The following is a 15,344-nucleotide window of genomic DNA, read 5'->3' as shown; positions in this document are numbered from 1 at the left end:
CCAGCCCAGAACGACTGGATCATTGAATTAAAATAGGGGAAAAAAAACATATTTTTAAATATGTATTTAATAATTATAAAAACATCAACAACAATAATTCAATAAAATGTGTATTCAATACAAGTCAGAACAATATATAAATACGTAGGTTTCATATTTAACTTATTTAATATTTATGTATTAAATAAAATTATATGAATTAATTTTATCTTTAAACTTTTATTTTTTTTTTTTATTGTATTGCAGGATTTCTAGCCCATCTTAACGCAGAAGCAAATTCCCTCAACGCAAAGCCTAATTGGCACATTCATCTCAAGAGAAAATCCACAGAGTTTTCGCTCCTCGGTCATGAAAGCTCTACCTGTCACATCCTCTCGCTCATTAACTCCACAGGCCTGTCACACATTAACTCCTGACGAGAGGCGGAGCTCCAAGCGAGACGGCGCCACAAGCAGCCGTGCACAAAAAGCTGTGACGGGGAACGGTGTGACCTACATCTCCGGTTTTGTTTCATGCCCGCCATGATGGCGCTGCTCCAGTGTCTGCTCGGTGTTGTTTTGGTTTGCGGCGTTTGTGCCCAGCAGTACTGGCTGCAGCCACAGAAACACCCGCTCACGCCTACTTTCCAGAAGCCTCAGCAGCAGTCGAAGGTGCCCCCACCTGCAGCTCCATTTCATGAATGTGTCCTGGAAGAGGCTGAGAAGATCCAGTGTGGGGCTCCAGGGATCACTGTTGATCAGTGTCAAGACATTAGCTGCTGTTTTGATGGGCACCTGTGCTACTATGGGAAAGCAGGTATGTATATGTGACCAACTTCACTTTTTTTTTTTCCTCATGTCTTAATTTTTGTAATATAAACACCCATGTATTGCACTCTTCTTGCCCAGTAACTGTACAGTGCACCAGGGATGGCCAGTTTGTGGTGGTTGTGGCCAGAGAAGCCACTTGGCCACCCCTGGATGTCAACTCGGTCAGCTTGCTTGACCCAAATGAAGCTTTCTGTGGACCAGTTGATGGCACCTCTGCCTTTGCCATCTTTCAGTTTCCTGTGACTGCATGTGGAACAACACTTAAGGTGGTTTTTATGGTCCCCAATTTAAAAACTACCATTAATCCCTTTTTAAACAGTCCAACTGAATATCAAAGCATGAACTGGAATTTGTTGTGAAATGGTGTGTTGCCAACTACAGAGTTTTAAACGGACTGGATGGTATGACTCAAGCTTTAATGTATTGCTATTTACAGCAGAATGACGAAGATTATGTGGTGTATGAGAACCATATGGTGTCTTCGTATGAGGTGGGAATTGGACCCAAAGGCTCAATCACCAGGGACAGCCATTTTGAGTAAGTTTACTTTTCTTCAATTATACTCTCCTTCTCCCTGCTGCCCAGTAAATGTTTACTGGCACATTTAAATGTGGTCTACAGTAAATTTTCAGGATAAAACTGACCTGTGAAGCCTCCAAGTATATTCTGAGAGCATGCCAATTTGTTGGCCGTTTGAATCGTCTTGCAAGATGCAAAACCTTTAACAGAACATGAAGACTCATCTTCCTGCAGATTGCTGTTCCAGTGTCGGTACTTGGGCACAACTGTGGAGGCTCTCGTCCTGGAGGTGAACCCTGTTCCTCCACCAATGTCTGTTGCTGCTGCAGGACCCCTGAGAGTGGAGCTCAGACTGGGCAAGGGCCAGTGTGTTTCCAAGGGATGTCTTGATGGTATGTAGCATTAAATTCACCACACGAGATTCGGCGAGGTAAACCTAATCGAGCTGATATGATTGCAGATGTGGCGGCATATAGCTCCTTCTACAGCTCTTCTGACTACCCGATCTCTAAAGTGCTGAGAGAACCAGTCTACGTTGAGGTCCGTCTCTTGGGGAGATCTGACCCAAACATTGTCCTGAACCTGGAACGCTGCTGGGCCACTTCAAACCCAAACCCTCAGAGTGTACCACAGTGGGACCTTCTAGTGGATGGGTATGAAAGTGTTCATGTTAACAACTGGCCTCATGCTAATTGTACTTACAAAATATGCTTTGCTTGTATGCAGCTGTCCCTACCCTGATGACCGGTATCTCACCACAGTGATTCCTCTGGATGGCTCTTCTGGCCTCGAGTATCCAACTCACTACAAACGTTTCATTACCCGGATGTTCAGCTTTGTGAATTCTGACACCTACGCTCCTCAGAAGGATACGGTACCAGTGTCTGCTTTCATGACTAAACTGCATCACCATACCTGCTGTCAAAGGTTGACTATGTGCTCTTGACTTCCAGGTGTTCATTCATTGTGCCACAGCTGTATGCTATCCAAGCAGGGAAAACTCCTGTGAACAGCAATGCCACAGGCAAAGTGAGTATCCTCTGAACTTTAGCTGCTGGGTGATGTTGTAGAAGTGTGATGGGGGAACCTGGTTCAATTTACAGGTTCTGCACATGATGGAGGTCTTAAAACTAAAACCTTGTAATTTACAAACCAGAAGTAACTAATTTTTGGGATGACTTAAAATGCCCTTTGAATTGGGATGCTGACTTGACAAATTTTGTCAGCAGACTTGGCCACATTGCAGTGCAAAGGAAAGGCTGCTTTGCTTTAAAGAAGGTCTTGGTGGTTTCTTTTATGGGGAAAAATTGGCTTTGTGGCCTCTTTAAAAAATAAAACTAACTTGCTCTCCAGTCTTATGAATACAGTTGCTGCTCTGGCAGCTGCAACAGTCATTGTCTAAAAGTCAAATGTTGCAGAAATCTCAATGTTTGCTCTTGCAGGAAGAGCTGCAGCGGAGGAGGTCCCCTCCAGCCACAGGCTCCTGGTGTCAAGTGGTAAAGTGATCCTGTTAAAGTCCACATCTCATCAGAAGCGATGATCCATTCAGTGCTGTATGAACCGTTTTAAATAAAGCTGGCTGAAAGTCATTGCCTGCTTCTGCATTTTTAATTCTTGAATTGCTCTTTGACTCAAAGTGGGCTGCTATGGTAATGTACACATTTGCTCCCAAATCACTAGCACTGGGATGATTCCCAATAGATCCAGAAAGCCCCCACTGAGTCTGCCAAAAGCAACAATTCACTATACAAACTTGCATTAAATTGCACTAGTTGCCTGTTGCCACACAAACCCACAAGGTTTCTTTAAAGGCAGGACTTCAAATGCCAAATAAGACAACTTTCTATCCTGCCAAGGAACATGTAGGCGGCTTAATATAGGGATTCCACTGACTTTAACATGTACCCACAGGAGTAAGGGGAGGATCTGGCTCCTGACTCTTGCGTTGTAACCTTCTGTTTTTACTGCTGTGCTCCACCTCCCTTTGTTTTCCCTGCCTCATTGAGATGGGCATCACGACTCCACCAGCCTAACTCACTCTGCTTGCATGAACAGAGGTGCAGGAGGGGAAAGCAGAGCAGCAAAGGATGTCAGGATACTGATTGCCTTCCTCTTGCAACTCCTGTCCTGCTGGAAGGTATTGAGGTAATGACGCCTCGTCTCTAAAGTTCACAGAAACGATCTCTGGAGCCTGCCAGTAGATGTGAATAACTATTAGATTCTGAGTGAACGAGCATCTGGAGTAAAGCTTTTATGGTTAAATTATTGGACAAGTCAAGACTCTGTTATAGATGAGCTTTATCTTAAAGTCAGATCTTTGCATTTTTCTATATTTTATATTCATGTGAAAATCATTAACCCTTTACCAAAGCTAAAATTAGTCTAATCACTCCAGGGCAGAGATGTAAGGCTTTTAAGACATTTCCATTTTCTTCCTTGTGTTACAGTTGAAATCGGACTTTTATGCACACGGTATGCTAAACAGTTTTTGCCTCACTGCCTGATATTAAAAATGTTTCCGTCTGATCAAAATTATACCATATATTTTAGTCACATCAAAAGAAGTTGGTGTTCTTGAGATTACTTTATTTTTGAACAATTTTGGAAAGCCAAAATGATGTAGCTTTTTACAGGTTAACATCAGAATTAAATGTGATTTAAGACGGAATCGGTCTGTGTGTTGCATCAAAAATAAACAAAAGTCCTCCACAATCAAACTTGTGCATCTACAAACTTTGGTTCATCTTCAGTTTCCAGATGCCACAAGGTTCCACATTAATCTGTTCAAACAGATTTGATGTCAGACAGGCAGAGAAGTAAAGGCAAGAATATTTAAACCACCGGTTTCAACTTTAAAATCCAATCTTATGATTCCTATGGTTGAGTTTACATAAAGCTCAAATGAAAATATGAACACGGTTTAAGGGGATAAAAATTTCCTTTCATAAAATCTTATGTAATGTCAAGTGACATTAACTGCTATGGAGTGCTTTTAGCTGCTATGTTCATGCACCAAGTTGCCTTTTGCTAAAATATTGAATGTGTTCACATTTTATTAGCAAAAATGCCAACAAGTTTGACAGGAATAAATGCACTAAAGCAGTTATTCACAAAAAGATAGTTGTGCCTTAAAGTTAAAACATTTATGGTGTCATAATTTTGAATCATTTCAAAATTATTCAGAAATGATGCTTAAGCATTATTTCTGTATATCAAGCTTTTTAAGAGGACATAAACTGCTAAAATGAGAATGGTGTTTGGACAATATGATGAGGTTACAACCAGGATTACTTATTGCCAGACGTCTAGACTAAATAAATCATGTAAACAAAACCTTTCCGACACCTTGAAATAGACTAAAGGATCTTGAAAACCAAGACATTAAAATATTTGAGATGAGAAACGATGTCTGTGTATCTGGTTGCTTTCTGATTCACAGCGACCCATCCTTCTCAAAAACATGAAGGGTGTAAAGGATTTAAAGATGTGGCATCATCCAGAATTTCTTCAAGTGTAAAGAATTCATCCAAGAAGTCACGGAAGAAAAATACTGAAGCTGAATATCCGTCCCTTACATGACAATAAACTCAAGCACACTTGGGTTATACTGCAGGACAGGATTCCAAAGCAACACTGCAGTCAACCTCTCATTGGCTACAAAACGTCCGTCCGTCCATTTTCTTCCACTCATTTGGAGTCGAGTAGTGGAGGTAGAACGTCCTCGACTTCCCTCTCCCCAACCACTTGGGATGGGGAGAGAAATGGGAAAACAAAATTAAGGATTTTAATTAAATCTGATTGCAATGTTGCCCCTTGTGCTCCAAAACCATCCAGCGTTGCTGCATTAAAACAACTCTCCTCTGGAGCGATGAAATAGACTAACGGTGCCAACGCTTAATAGCAATCATTTTTAACCAAGTGTGGCACAACCAGTTATAAGATTTAATGGGGAGGAAAAGGCAAAAATGGAACAAATCTATAAAGGGGCAAATATATTTTTTTGTGTGTGCACTGTATGGCTAAGTAGTTTAACAAGTAAACAGAACTGCTTTAAAGATAACTTGAGGATTTTTCTGAAAGTGTGTGAAAGAGCAGCTAAAGTCCAAGAAAGACTAAGAACAGCTGATCAAGACAGCTTTAAAAGATTGCCTGAAAATTGTGCCGTTTAAGGAACGAAGGGATCCTTTGAAATTTTGACTCCGGTAATTGTCACCCAAGATCTTAATCTGAAATCTGATTCAAGACGCATTATGGCGAGCCAGTAATATATCTGCAGTGAGTTACAGTAGCCTAGTTTCAGGGCACTTTGCCTTGATAAAATACACTAAAGGTTTTCTTAACAGAGAAACAGTCATGCTCCCCGTGAGTGTTTTGTTGAGCTCGGAGCCAAAACAACAACTTTCCAGTTTCACTTCCTCGGTCAACAGTCATCCGACGCAGAACCCAGAGCCGATATTCTATTAACTCTCTTACAATGGAGAGCCAAGTCAGCCTCTAAAGGTCAGCCTGTGTGCCCTTTAGACGTTTTGAAAGTCATACAGCATACATCTAAAATAACCAGATGAGAGAGTGGCTGTTTTTTTGGTTTATCAAAGAATCAACGGTTGCCTTTGGCTCAGGAGGAACACTCGTCTTCTGCCAGCTGAAAGGTTAGCTGCTCACTTCTCGCCTCCTCACTTATGTCGGTGTCTTCAGACACTGAGCGGCTACAGAGCTGCATAGCTCTCTCTGTCTCTGCAGGAGAGGCAGCAACAGAAGCAGGGTTAAATGAGTTAATATTGGATTCACATTGAGAAGGCATAAACGTCAATCTAACTGAATTATAATGGGCCACATGCTCTGCTTGAATGTGTTTAATTGGTCCCTGGAATGATGCCCTAGGTACCAATTAAACACAGGTAACAGTAACAACAGGGTGCTTTAAAAGCTGACACAGGATACATTTTTTCAGTCTTGCTGTCCAAATCATGTGCATGAAGCAGAAGAAATATAACGACTTACAGATTGCTATAGGAAGAATCCACTTTTAGATCTTCGTACTCTCAAGGGTCTCGTATCACACAGCAGTCAGATAGGAGACAAACGGTTCATATCGCCGGATCAAAGAGTTGGAGTTCACGCCGCCGGAGAGGTTGCCAGTCAATCAACAGTCACTTAAGAGACAGAACAAACAACCGTCCACATGCACAATCGCTCCCAAGGGCAATCTAAAGAGACCATTTAAACCTAACAGTCATGTTGTCAGGCTGTGGTTGAAGCTGCAGAAAGAACCCACAGATGTACGGGGAGAGCGTGCAAACTCCAGCTAGAGAGACGATTCAAACCTGGGAACTTCTTTTTGCAAAGCAACAACACTAACATGTGACACACCACACAGCTCTGACCCAAACACAGAAACCAAGCGCTTTTTACCATTTCACTTGATGATTCTTGTGCTGCGTTTACTTTTACTGTTCTCACTGCATACTGTACAAGTCCAATATATTTCTTGATTGGTTTCAGCAGTATTGAGTTATTCATCAAAACATCAATCCCACCAATTTAGGACACACTCTCCAATATTCTGGATTAGCTCTTGTTTTCCTGTCATACATTCATCATCTACAGCAGAAAGTTGTTTGCCATATCCAGCTGAATAATGTATAGGCGACCTTGAAAAAGTTATCGACTTTAGGTCTCTTTGTAGCCTTTTCTGCCCTACGCCTGCCATCAAAGCAGTGTAAATCAACCAAAGGGTCGGGCTTTCATCAAAGAGTGTGGATCTGAAAAGCTGTTGCTGAACAGTCGGGTCTCTTTTTATCTTTGGTCTGTGGCACGTTGCATCATGTCTTTGCCAAAAGTCATTTTGGACACTGTCTTGTCTGAGCAAAAGTCAATATTTCAATTGTGTGATGAACCAGCCTAGAAAATAGACTCGGGTCCCTCAGTGTCCTCAAGATATTTCCTTGTTCGTGTTAGTATATCAACTATTGTTACCAGTGCAGGTTTGCACCTTTGGCTAAATTCTCCGGCATAAATTTCAGATTGTTTAATGATGCCTTACAATGTTAATTGGAAACAACACAAATACTTTTGTACTTTTTAAACTTCTTTTGAGAATTTTTCCAACACATTCAATTTTTTCCTCACACAAGCATTCCAAAAACATTTAATATTTGGATGTTAAGAACTTACGTCATTTTCACATTTTGTCACATACCGCTCAATGCATTGTGTTGAGATTTCACTGTAAAGATCAGCTCACACACTTCCTCCTCCGTTCAGCACCATTGTTCAAGCTCAAGACTGTCGGTGTGCTGAAGCTCTTCTAGTAGCGGAGAAACAACCGTTACAGGATAATTGATAATTTCTTGGGTTCTCAGCAGGCTACGCTGTGGGGGAGGAGGCCTGGAGGGACGGCTGCAGAGCAGCAGAGAGGAAGAGGGAGGGACCTGTAAGGTGTGCTTGTTTTCAGGCTAAGTTTCTTCTGGGTGACCTTTAAGTGAAGTTTTCTTAGTACAATGGTTTTATTCTTGCCAATCTGCCACAACGGTCAGATTAATAAATTGCATAACTAATAGTTAAGATCTGAACATTTTCTCCCATCTCTGTAGCTTGTTTTGTATTACCATCTTCTCTTCTTCTCTAATTAATGTTTTTTTCTCACCTGATCTATATGATGGATCGCCATGTATCGGTTGAATTGCAGGTGTGCTGCCTGTTTTCAGATCAGATCGTTGACTAATTAATGTCCATAAAGAGCCGTTAGCTTTATATCAGAGTAGAAGGGACTGAATACAAATACATTTCACATTTTAATTGTAAAATATATATTTAAAAAAAAAACACTAATATTTTTCAAATGCAAGTTCTCCTTTGCTTTGGTCTATCACAAAAGAGTTAGCAGTGACAAAATGTGAAAGAAATTATCCTTTTTTTTCCCAAGCAAAGTGATAAGAAATAAAATGAAGTTGATTAGAAAAAGCATGATACTGTGGTAAAAGGCTAAAGGTCTGGGCTCTCCTTGGTTACGGTGCCTTGTCTGCCACAACTGGTGCTTTTTGCTGGTAAAACTAAAGCAATTTACCTGTTTCCAGAACCAAACCCTTTACCAATTTTTTGACAGTTTCTTTGTTCCTTACAGTGTGTCTTTATGCAATAAATAAATGTTTCCATAAATCAGAGCTGCATGTATGGTATGTGTTGTGTTGTGAGGCAAACTGACAGCAGTAGCTGCAGGAGTTGGTCATACGGGAGGTTAACTGGTTACAGATAACGGCTCATTTAACCCACAGAGAGAGTCCCACCTGCTGCTCCCCCAGGGGGCCGTGCTCCAGATGGCCTGTGACTTCTTTTACACAGGCCCGTGTAAGATACAAGCCCTGGCTGTACTTCTAGGGGGAGTTTGCTTATGTGTCTGTACTGTAGCATGCAGATCACTAAAATACAGTTTGCTCAAGAGCCAAAAGAAAAGAAAATCCACATGAAAGTAAAATCCTTTTGCTTTTTTCCAAGGTTTAGTCACCAATCAAACAGAGCAGTGTCAGTTTTAAATGCACTTTCATTTGTACAAACAAAAGAGGATTTAGATGGACTTTGCTCAGTGAAAAGGTGTTAGAGAGTCTCGTCTTGTCCAACAAGGAATACAACTCCACATTTTAGACAGAGCAAATGGGCCACAGAAGCCCTAAATGGATTTAAACCGTCAGCTGTTACGGTTAATGGGCCTGTGTATAATATCTGGAAAAACCTCTCCATGAGCAGGAAATATCTTCACATTATTATTTGATTTATCTTTCCTGGACAAATTTCCAAAAAGCCTCTCATCAGTGCAGCAGCACTGTTCTGGATCGCCTGCTGGGTTTTAACAGGAAGACTGTACTGCACGTCCACCGAGCTCCAAGAAAGCAAAACCCGCCCCACACTCCACTGCCACATCTCACGATGTGTCACATTTGCTAAGTCAGACAATCTGCTTTCTGAGACTATGGATTTGTAATATTTTGGGACTAATTAGTGTGTTCAACTGGTTGCTTTAATCTCCTTGCTATTTGCTCTGTTGGCTTTCTACAATGTTATCTTTCATTTTGAGGTTTCCAGTATTCAGTGTCGTATATTGCTCTTTTTGTTTCAAAAATGCATTTCCATTCCAAACAAATAAAGTGAAGTAAACACTGTTTTGAACTCTGCCTGAGTTGACATTTTACATAAAAAAAAAAAACTCCTTTTGGCGCATTACGATAACGTGGTTCAGCATGTTTTATTGGGATTCGTTTCTGATAGGGGAAGGAGAGCTATAGTTTTTAAAAAATATTTCACAAACAAAACCCTGAAGTGTAATTTACACATATCTAGCTAGCCCCTTTCCTCTGATACCCCAAAAATAAAATCCAATGCAGTTAATTGCCTTTCCATAGATGTACTTCTTTGCCACTAGAGAAGTCCATCTATGGAGGTGAGACAAAGATCTGCAGCTCAGACGAGAAAACCAAATGATTTTACAACCACTTGAACGGTTGAAAGAAAGCCTGTAGGACATGTGGAAGAGGTTGCCTCTTCCGATATTGAACTGTTTGAGCTGCAGAATGGAAAGTTAATATCCAATACCATCCAGGGAGGGTGTATATATAAACTAGATATTTAAAAAATTGTATTTGTAAAAGATCTGAACAGCATGTATCAATGATTCCTACTTTCTGTTACATTGCATAACTCCAGGCAAGATAGATTTCAAGCACTTAATACAATTTTGAAAAAGTTCAAAATAACGAGTCATTTCACAAGAGACTGTACAGGTTGAGCAGAATGTTTTCAGTTTTTCAGCTATTTCCAGGTCACTACAAAGTAATGTATTCAAAAAGAGGCAATTACTGACACAAACATCTATATGAAAAACATCCAAAGTTTTCGTCCCTGTTGATTTTAATAATACATATTCATCAGATGATTTTAATCTTCTTTTTTTCTCCTGCCTCATCTCTGCAGGTGGACTGACGGATGTTCCAGATCCGATATGATTATGGTTGTCTGATTACTTAAACTCGTGCTGAGAATGCATTGATGAGGCCAGTGGAGTTGCGAAAACTACCAAAAACACTCTGTTAAATCTGAACCATGCAGCCTCCAGGGACAGGACAGAAAATTGAATTAAGAGGAGGAAGTGACAATGTGAGTCATCCTGCCTTCCACATTTGAATTAATATAGGTAGTGGAGGCCACTTTCAGAATGGGTCCCCATGAGTCAGAGCCGTCGCTCTCTCACACCTGCGGTGAAATAAACGTGCACAGTCTCGACGCATTCAGGCAGAGACGTGCGCGAGTGTGGAACCAAGACAGGAGAAAAGCGACAGCAGCACACGGTAATAACATTAGAGAGAGGCACAGAGGCTGAAGAGGAGAGAGGGATCCAATGCGAGGAAGAGATGAGAACCATCAAGCAGAGACGGTGACACCGTGTCGAAAACATACTTAAGTACAGAACTAGATTTTTAACACACATCAACTCGGAGATTTATGCTTGCGTCGGGGCTTAAAGTGCCAAAGCGGGTAGCAGGTTGGTAAAACAAACTGACATGTCAGTTTGGGACTCAGAGATGTAAAACGCAATCAGTCTAAAAGTGGTGCAGTTTTAACAACTGAAATCTTAGGTGCAAGTGGTGCACTCTGTCACACTGTTCAATATTTTCACACATCGCTGCATTTCGTTTATGCTCTGCACACACAGGATGTCGTCACCGCCGCCCGTCAAAAGCACATCAGGTCAGCAGTCCGTTTCTCTAGGACACACTGACATTGAACTGCCAATCCTTATGGTTACTGCACAATCTGAGCCACATTCACCTTGAGATACTTCACTTATTATTTGACTCGCAACAGTGACTTAACAATTTATTTTCAGAGAAAACAATGAAATTTACATATGTGCAGACAGCTTCAAAAAATCTAAAATCTGAGGAGAAAAATACATTTGACTAAAGTCAGGTAAACGTAAATAACATAAAATGTTGCTTGGACACATCCGGTTGCGAAATTTTGTCAACCTTAAACTGTTCCTCCAAGCAATTTAAAATATTTTTTCCACCTTTTCTGATTGGATTTTTCACCTCTGATGCAGAAACGTGAGTTTGAATGTGATGAAGCAGAGAAAATAAGTATTGGAAAAGTCAGCGTTCTTCTTTGTAAATATATTTCCAATGGGGCTCTTGACATGAAACTTACACCAGATATCAGTAACTAACCAATTAAATCACATGTACAAAAATTCAACCCAGATTAGTTTGTATACTATGTGAAATGACACTAGCAGCTTCACCTGTGCCATTGTCCTACAACTGAAGAGGGCAGAGGGATGCTGCACAAACTAACATGCCAAACCGGACCAAACCATGCCGTACAGCTCAGTGGAAATGAGGCATTAGTGAACTGTCTAAAGTGCAGTCTACCTTTCACCTATTGACTGCAAGAGATAAGCACCAGAGCCCGCCCAGTGACTCCACAGGAACTACATAAAGAAAATAAATAGGTGTGTAGATGGATGGGAACAGTGTTTCTCAGACTCAGTACCCTACATGTTTTGAGGCTTTTCCTGTTGCCACACATCTGACTTAGCAGACTTCTGCAGCACTTGATGGCATGCTGAGGGGTGTGATCACTCCAATTAGGTATAGGCATCTCAAACCTGCAGGACAGTGGACCCTGAGGACTAGGACTAAGAAATGCTACATTAAAACATTCAGGTTCTGAACACAGTTGAATGAAAATGATCCAATTTAGGCTAATTCAGGATTTGTTTCTGTTCTGCAGTCTCTGCAGTAGCTCATTCAGCAACGTGTGCAGGTAACAGCACAATTGGGAAGTGACAAGGTCTGGACTGGGCTCGAGCCAAACTCTTTGTGTGTGTGTGTGCGCGTGTGTGTGTGCGTGCGTGGAAGAAGTGTGCAGATTGCTGACAGGGAGAAACTAGACCTCCCTGAAGAGACAGCAATTTTTGTGCGACAGCAACAGAGACGCTAAAAATGCATAGACACGATGTGCAACCTAAACCCTATTCCAATGTTTTACTTTCCTTTCGGGGAAAGCAGTCGCCTCCTGGCTGAATTATGGAGCCGACAAGTAAAGCAACGCTGGTTAATTTAAGAGACCAAATTCTTTAAAAGAGACCAAAGTAAACTGCAAGCAGCCTGCTGATATTTACCAACCCAACTGGTCTGTGACACATTTCAAACAATCCAAAGAGAAGGAACAGATCTCACACTGCTGAGTCTAGTTTTCTGTGGACACAGTGCTGGCTCACTGCTCCGGAGACAATCTGTGTCTAGTTTCAGTATAATGCACTTTGAGCAGCGTGTTAATATCTGTAGACACAGTCACTGCGTGCTGATATATATCTGCAAGTGTCGAGCGTAAAGCAATGCAAACCTTTAGGTCCACTTAATGTTCTACAAATTTTTTTTTTTTTTTATTTCATCCCCGCATGCGCAAAATGATGCAGTGGCATGGCTTAAAAAAAAAGAGACTGGAATAGATTTAAAAGAGTAACTTGATCTTAGGAGCGGTGTATGACTTTTTAGTGAAGCAGATTGCTTGGAGGAAAAACATTCTCACGTGTGCGTCTGCGAAGACAGCAGCGTGTGCTGAATGTACTGTATATTTCTGCAGTGCTGCAGTGCCCTGTGCTGAGGAGGGAGTGGCTTCTCCCTCTCAGGTGGATGATGACTTTGATGCTCGCAGCAGCTAAATCCTCCCGCCTCCCGCTGCTGGATGGACCCGATGTCACCGATATCCTGTACGAGGTTGCGTGTGTAGGCAGGTGAATATGTGTGGGTGCAAAACGTACCCTCCCACTCCAACACACACACACACACACACACGCACGCACGCACGCACGTTTACTCACACAAATGCCCATGGACAACCTTGCCCACGCTCCTGAATAGAGAAAACACATGTAGCTACTCGGGCGAATCCTGTGACACATCCCGGCCACCCACATCTTTGAGGAAAGCTTCTACAAAAAACTAAACGATAAAAAAAAAAAAAAAAAAAAATCAAACAGTTGGAAACAAAACTGTCATAACACTATCCGTTTGACTCCTTTCTTGTCAGCATCTGACCTGCCGCTTCTTTAATTTACCACTTCCAGTCCTTCATCCCAGGAGACATGAAGCAGACAACCACTGACTGATGTCCCAGCATGCCCTGCCCCTGACCCCCTGACTAAACACAGCAGATGCAGCCTAAAATGAAAACCTTATTTAACTCAAATTAGTATTTTTGTTACTTTTTTCTGGTCCAACCTTTAAAAAAAAAAAAAAAAAAAAAAAAAAATATATATATATATATATATATATATATATATATATATATATATATATATATATATATATATACGTCAAGAGAGACACAATAGATGCTTTCCAATCAGTTATCCAGAACTCATAGAAGTGTTGCATTTAGAGAAGGTATTTATGCAAATAATATGCCATTTATTTTCAGTCAGAGCCAGTCCAAGCTAAGCGAAAGCTGCTTGAGACTCAAAATTACTTATAATTTTTTTTTTTAAATCTACCTAATCTGAAGGTTTCTTAATAATATCAAAACTGAAAGATTTTAAATTCTTGTAAATTATAACTTGAGATGTATTTAAGATATCTGCAAAGGTCAGATATGCAGTAATTGCAATCATACAGTTGATAACACAAAACTACCAGTGAGGCATCTTCTGGGTCACACAAATTTATAATTTAGATTTTAACAAATTGAGACTTTATTTTTCTATGAACTAAGACAAATAAAGTTACTTTTTGTTAGCAGAATTATAAATCACACAGAAAAAAGAATTACAAGATCAGTCTCTTTCATGAGACTGGTCTCATAAGCTGTTTGCCAATACACTCTAGCTGATTTCTTTTCCAAAATAAAGTCAAAATACGCATCTAAGGTCATGCTGTTGACTGATGTATTACATACTGAAAACAGTGGGAGTTCTTAGTTTCAATGCATTTACCGAGAAGGATAAAAATAAAGCAGATCGTTCAGTTTCTTTCCACAAACGATCACCGATCAGAGAGAGTTAAAGCAAACTTAGTTTTCAATTCCTGCTCAATTGAGATTTGGATTTTCAAAAGAACGTTCTTATAATTTGATGGTTATATTACAATCATAACTTTGTGCCATTACAAATATCATCTTTGTGATTTACAGTTAACAGATAAATCCTATACTTGTGTACAACTGTCTGTGGTTTTCAAGCAAGCACAACTAATTAGTCATTTTTGTCAAATATCATCGACTAGTTAAACTTGACCAATCCTTAGAGACCCTAATTAAAGAGCTGTACACTCTGAAAACACACGGCGACATAGTCACTTTAACACCTTAACATTGAGGACACCAAGCCACCACAGCAGTCCTGCATTCTCTGCTCCCCTCAAATCTTGAGTCTGCGCTGATCACATCAGTGGTTGTCAAACTCCGGCAACATAAAAATGCTGATAAAATTCATTTTTGTTCCAAATCTTTTCAAAGTTTACGCCATTGCTGGTTCTCGGTCTCAAAAAGAATTATTGCTGCATATGTAGCAAATAATTACAAAGCAAACGAGCTATAAAAAGACAAATTGTGTTTCTGTAACTCCCTCGTTGAAAGGTTTATCAGATAAATATCTCTCTTTTTTTCTCACTAAGGGGTTTTGTGACACCTGCTCATCAGGCCCGCAGCACCATTCTTCTGAACTCCAAGCAAACAACAAAGACTGAAAATCGTCTGAGTCTTTCTGGGGGCAAACAATAAAACACAAAAAGATCCTTTTGTCAACATCAGAATCCAATTTTTGGGCTGCAGCTAAGCCTCCAAGAAAATCATCACTCATCAGATTATAAATGTTTTCCTTTTTTTTTTTTTCTTCCGTGGGTTTTGCGGTGGGTGATTATCAACCTCTAAATCTCATTGGGTTTACAAAGGGAAAAAAAAATAGCCCAGATGCTTCGCTTCACCTGAGGAAAGAAATGTGATAAATAGCACTGTTACTGCACCAGC

General features: G+C 40.5%; 1 protein-coding gene across 2 annotated transcripts; it reads left to right on the top strand.

Annotated features, from left to right (window-relative positions):
- The first annotated feature begins 313 nt into the window (after positions 1–313).
- LOC106907026 (zona pellucida sperm-binding protein 4-like) lies at positions 314–2,917 on the top strand. Of its 2 annotated transcripts, none has more exons than XM_014972533.2 (8): positions 314–795; positions 888–1,075; positions 1,249–1,346; positions 1,563–1,720; positions 1,789–1,981; positions 2,055–2,202; positions 2,282–2,357; positions 2,771–2,917. In XM_014972533.2, the coding sequence occupies exons 1-8, from the start codon at positions 513–515 to the stop codon at positions 2,866–2,868; spliced, it is 1,242 nt and encodes a 413-aa protein (XP_014828019.2). In that variant the 5' UTR covers positions 314–512; the 3' UTR covers positions 2,869–2,917. The 2 variants fall into 2 exon arrangements, with proteins under 2 accessions (XP_014828019.2, XP_014828018.2); XM_014972532.2 differs by having other exon boundaries at positions 319–795; positions 1,246–1,346.
- The last annotated feature ends 12,427 nt before the right edge of the window (positions 2,918–15,344 follow it).

This window comes from Poecilia mexicana, unplaced genomic scaffold (genome assembly GCF_051168715.1).
Source record: "Poecilia mexicana isolate PSO_F unplaced genomic scaffold, ASM5116871v1 scaffold_17, whole genome shotgun sequence".
Taxonomy (NCBI): Eukaryota; Metazoa; Chordata; class Actinopteri; order Cyprinodontiformes; family Poeciliidae; genus Poecilia; species Poecilia mexicana.
Note: the sequence above shows the minus strand (reverse complement) of the source record. Positions and strands in the feature narration are given on the sequence as shown.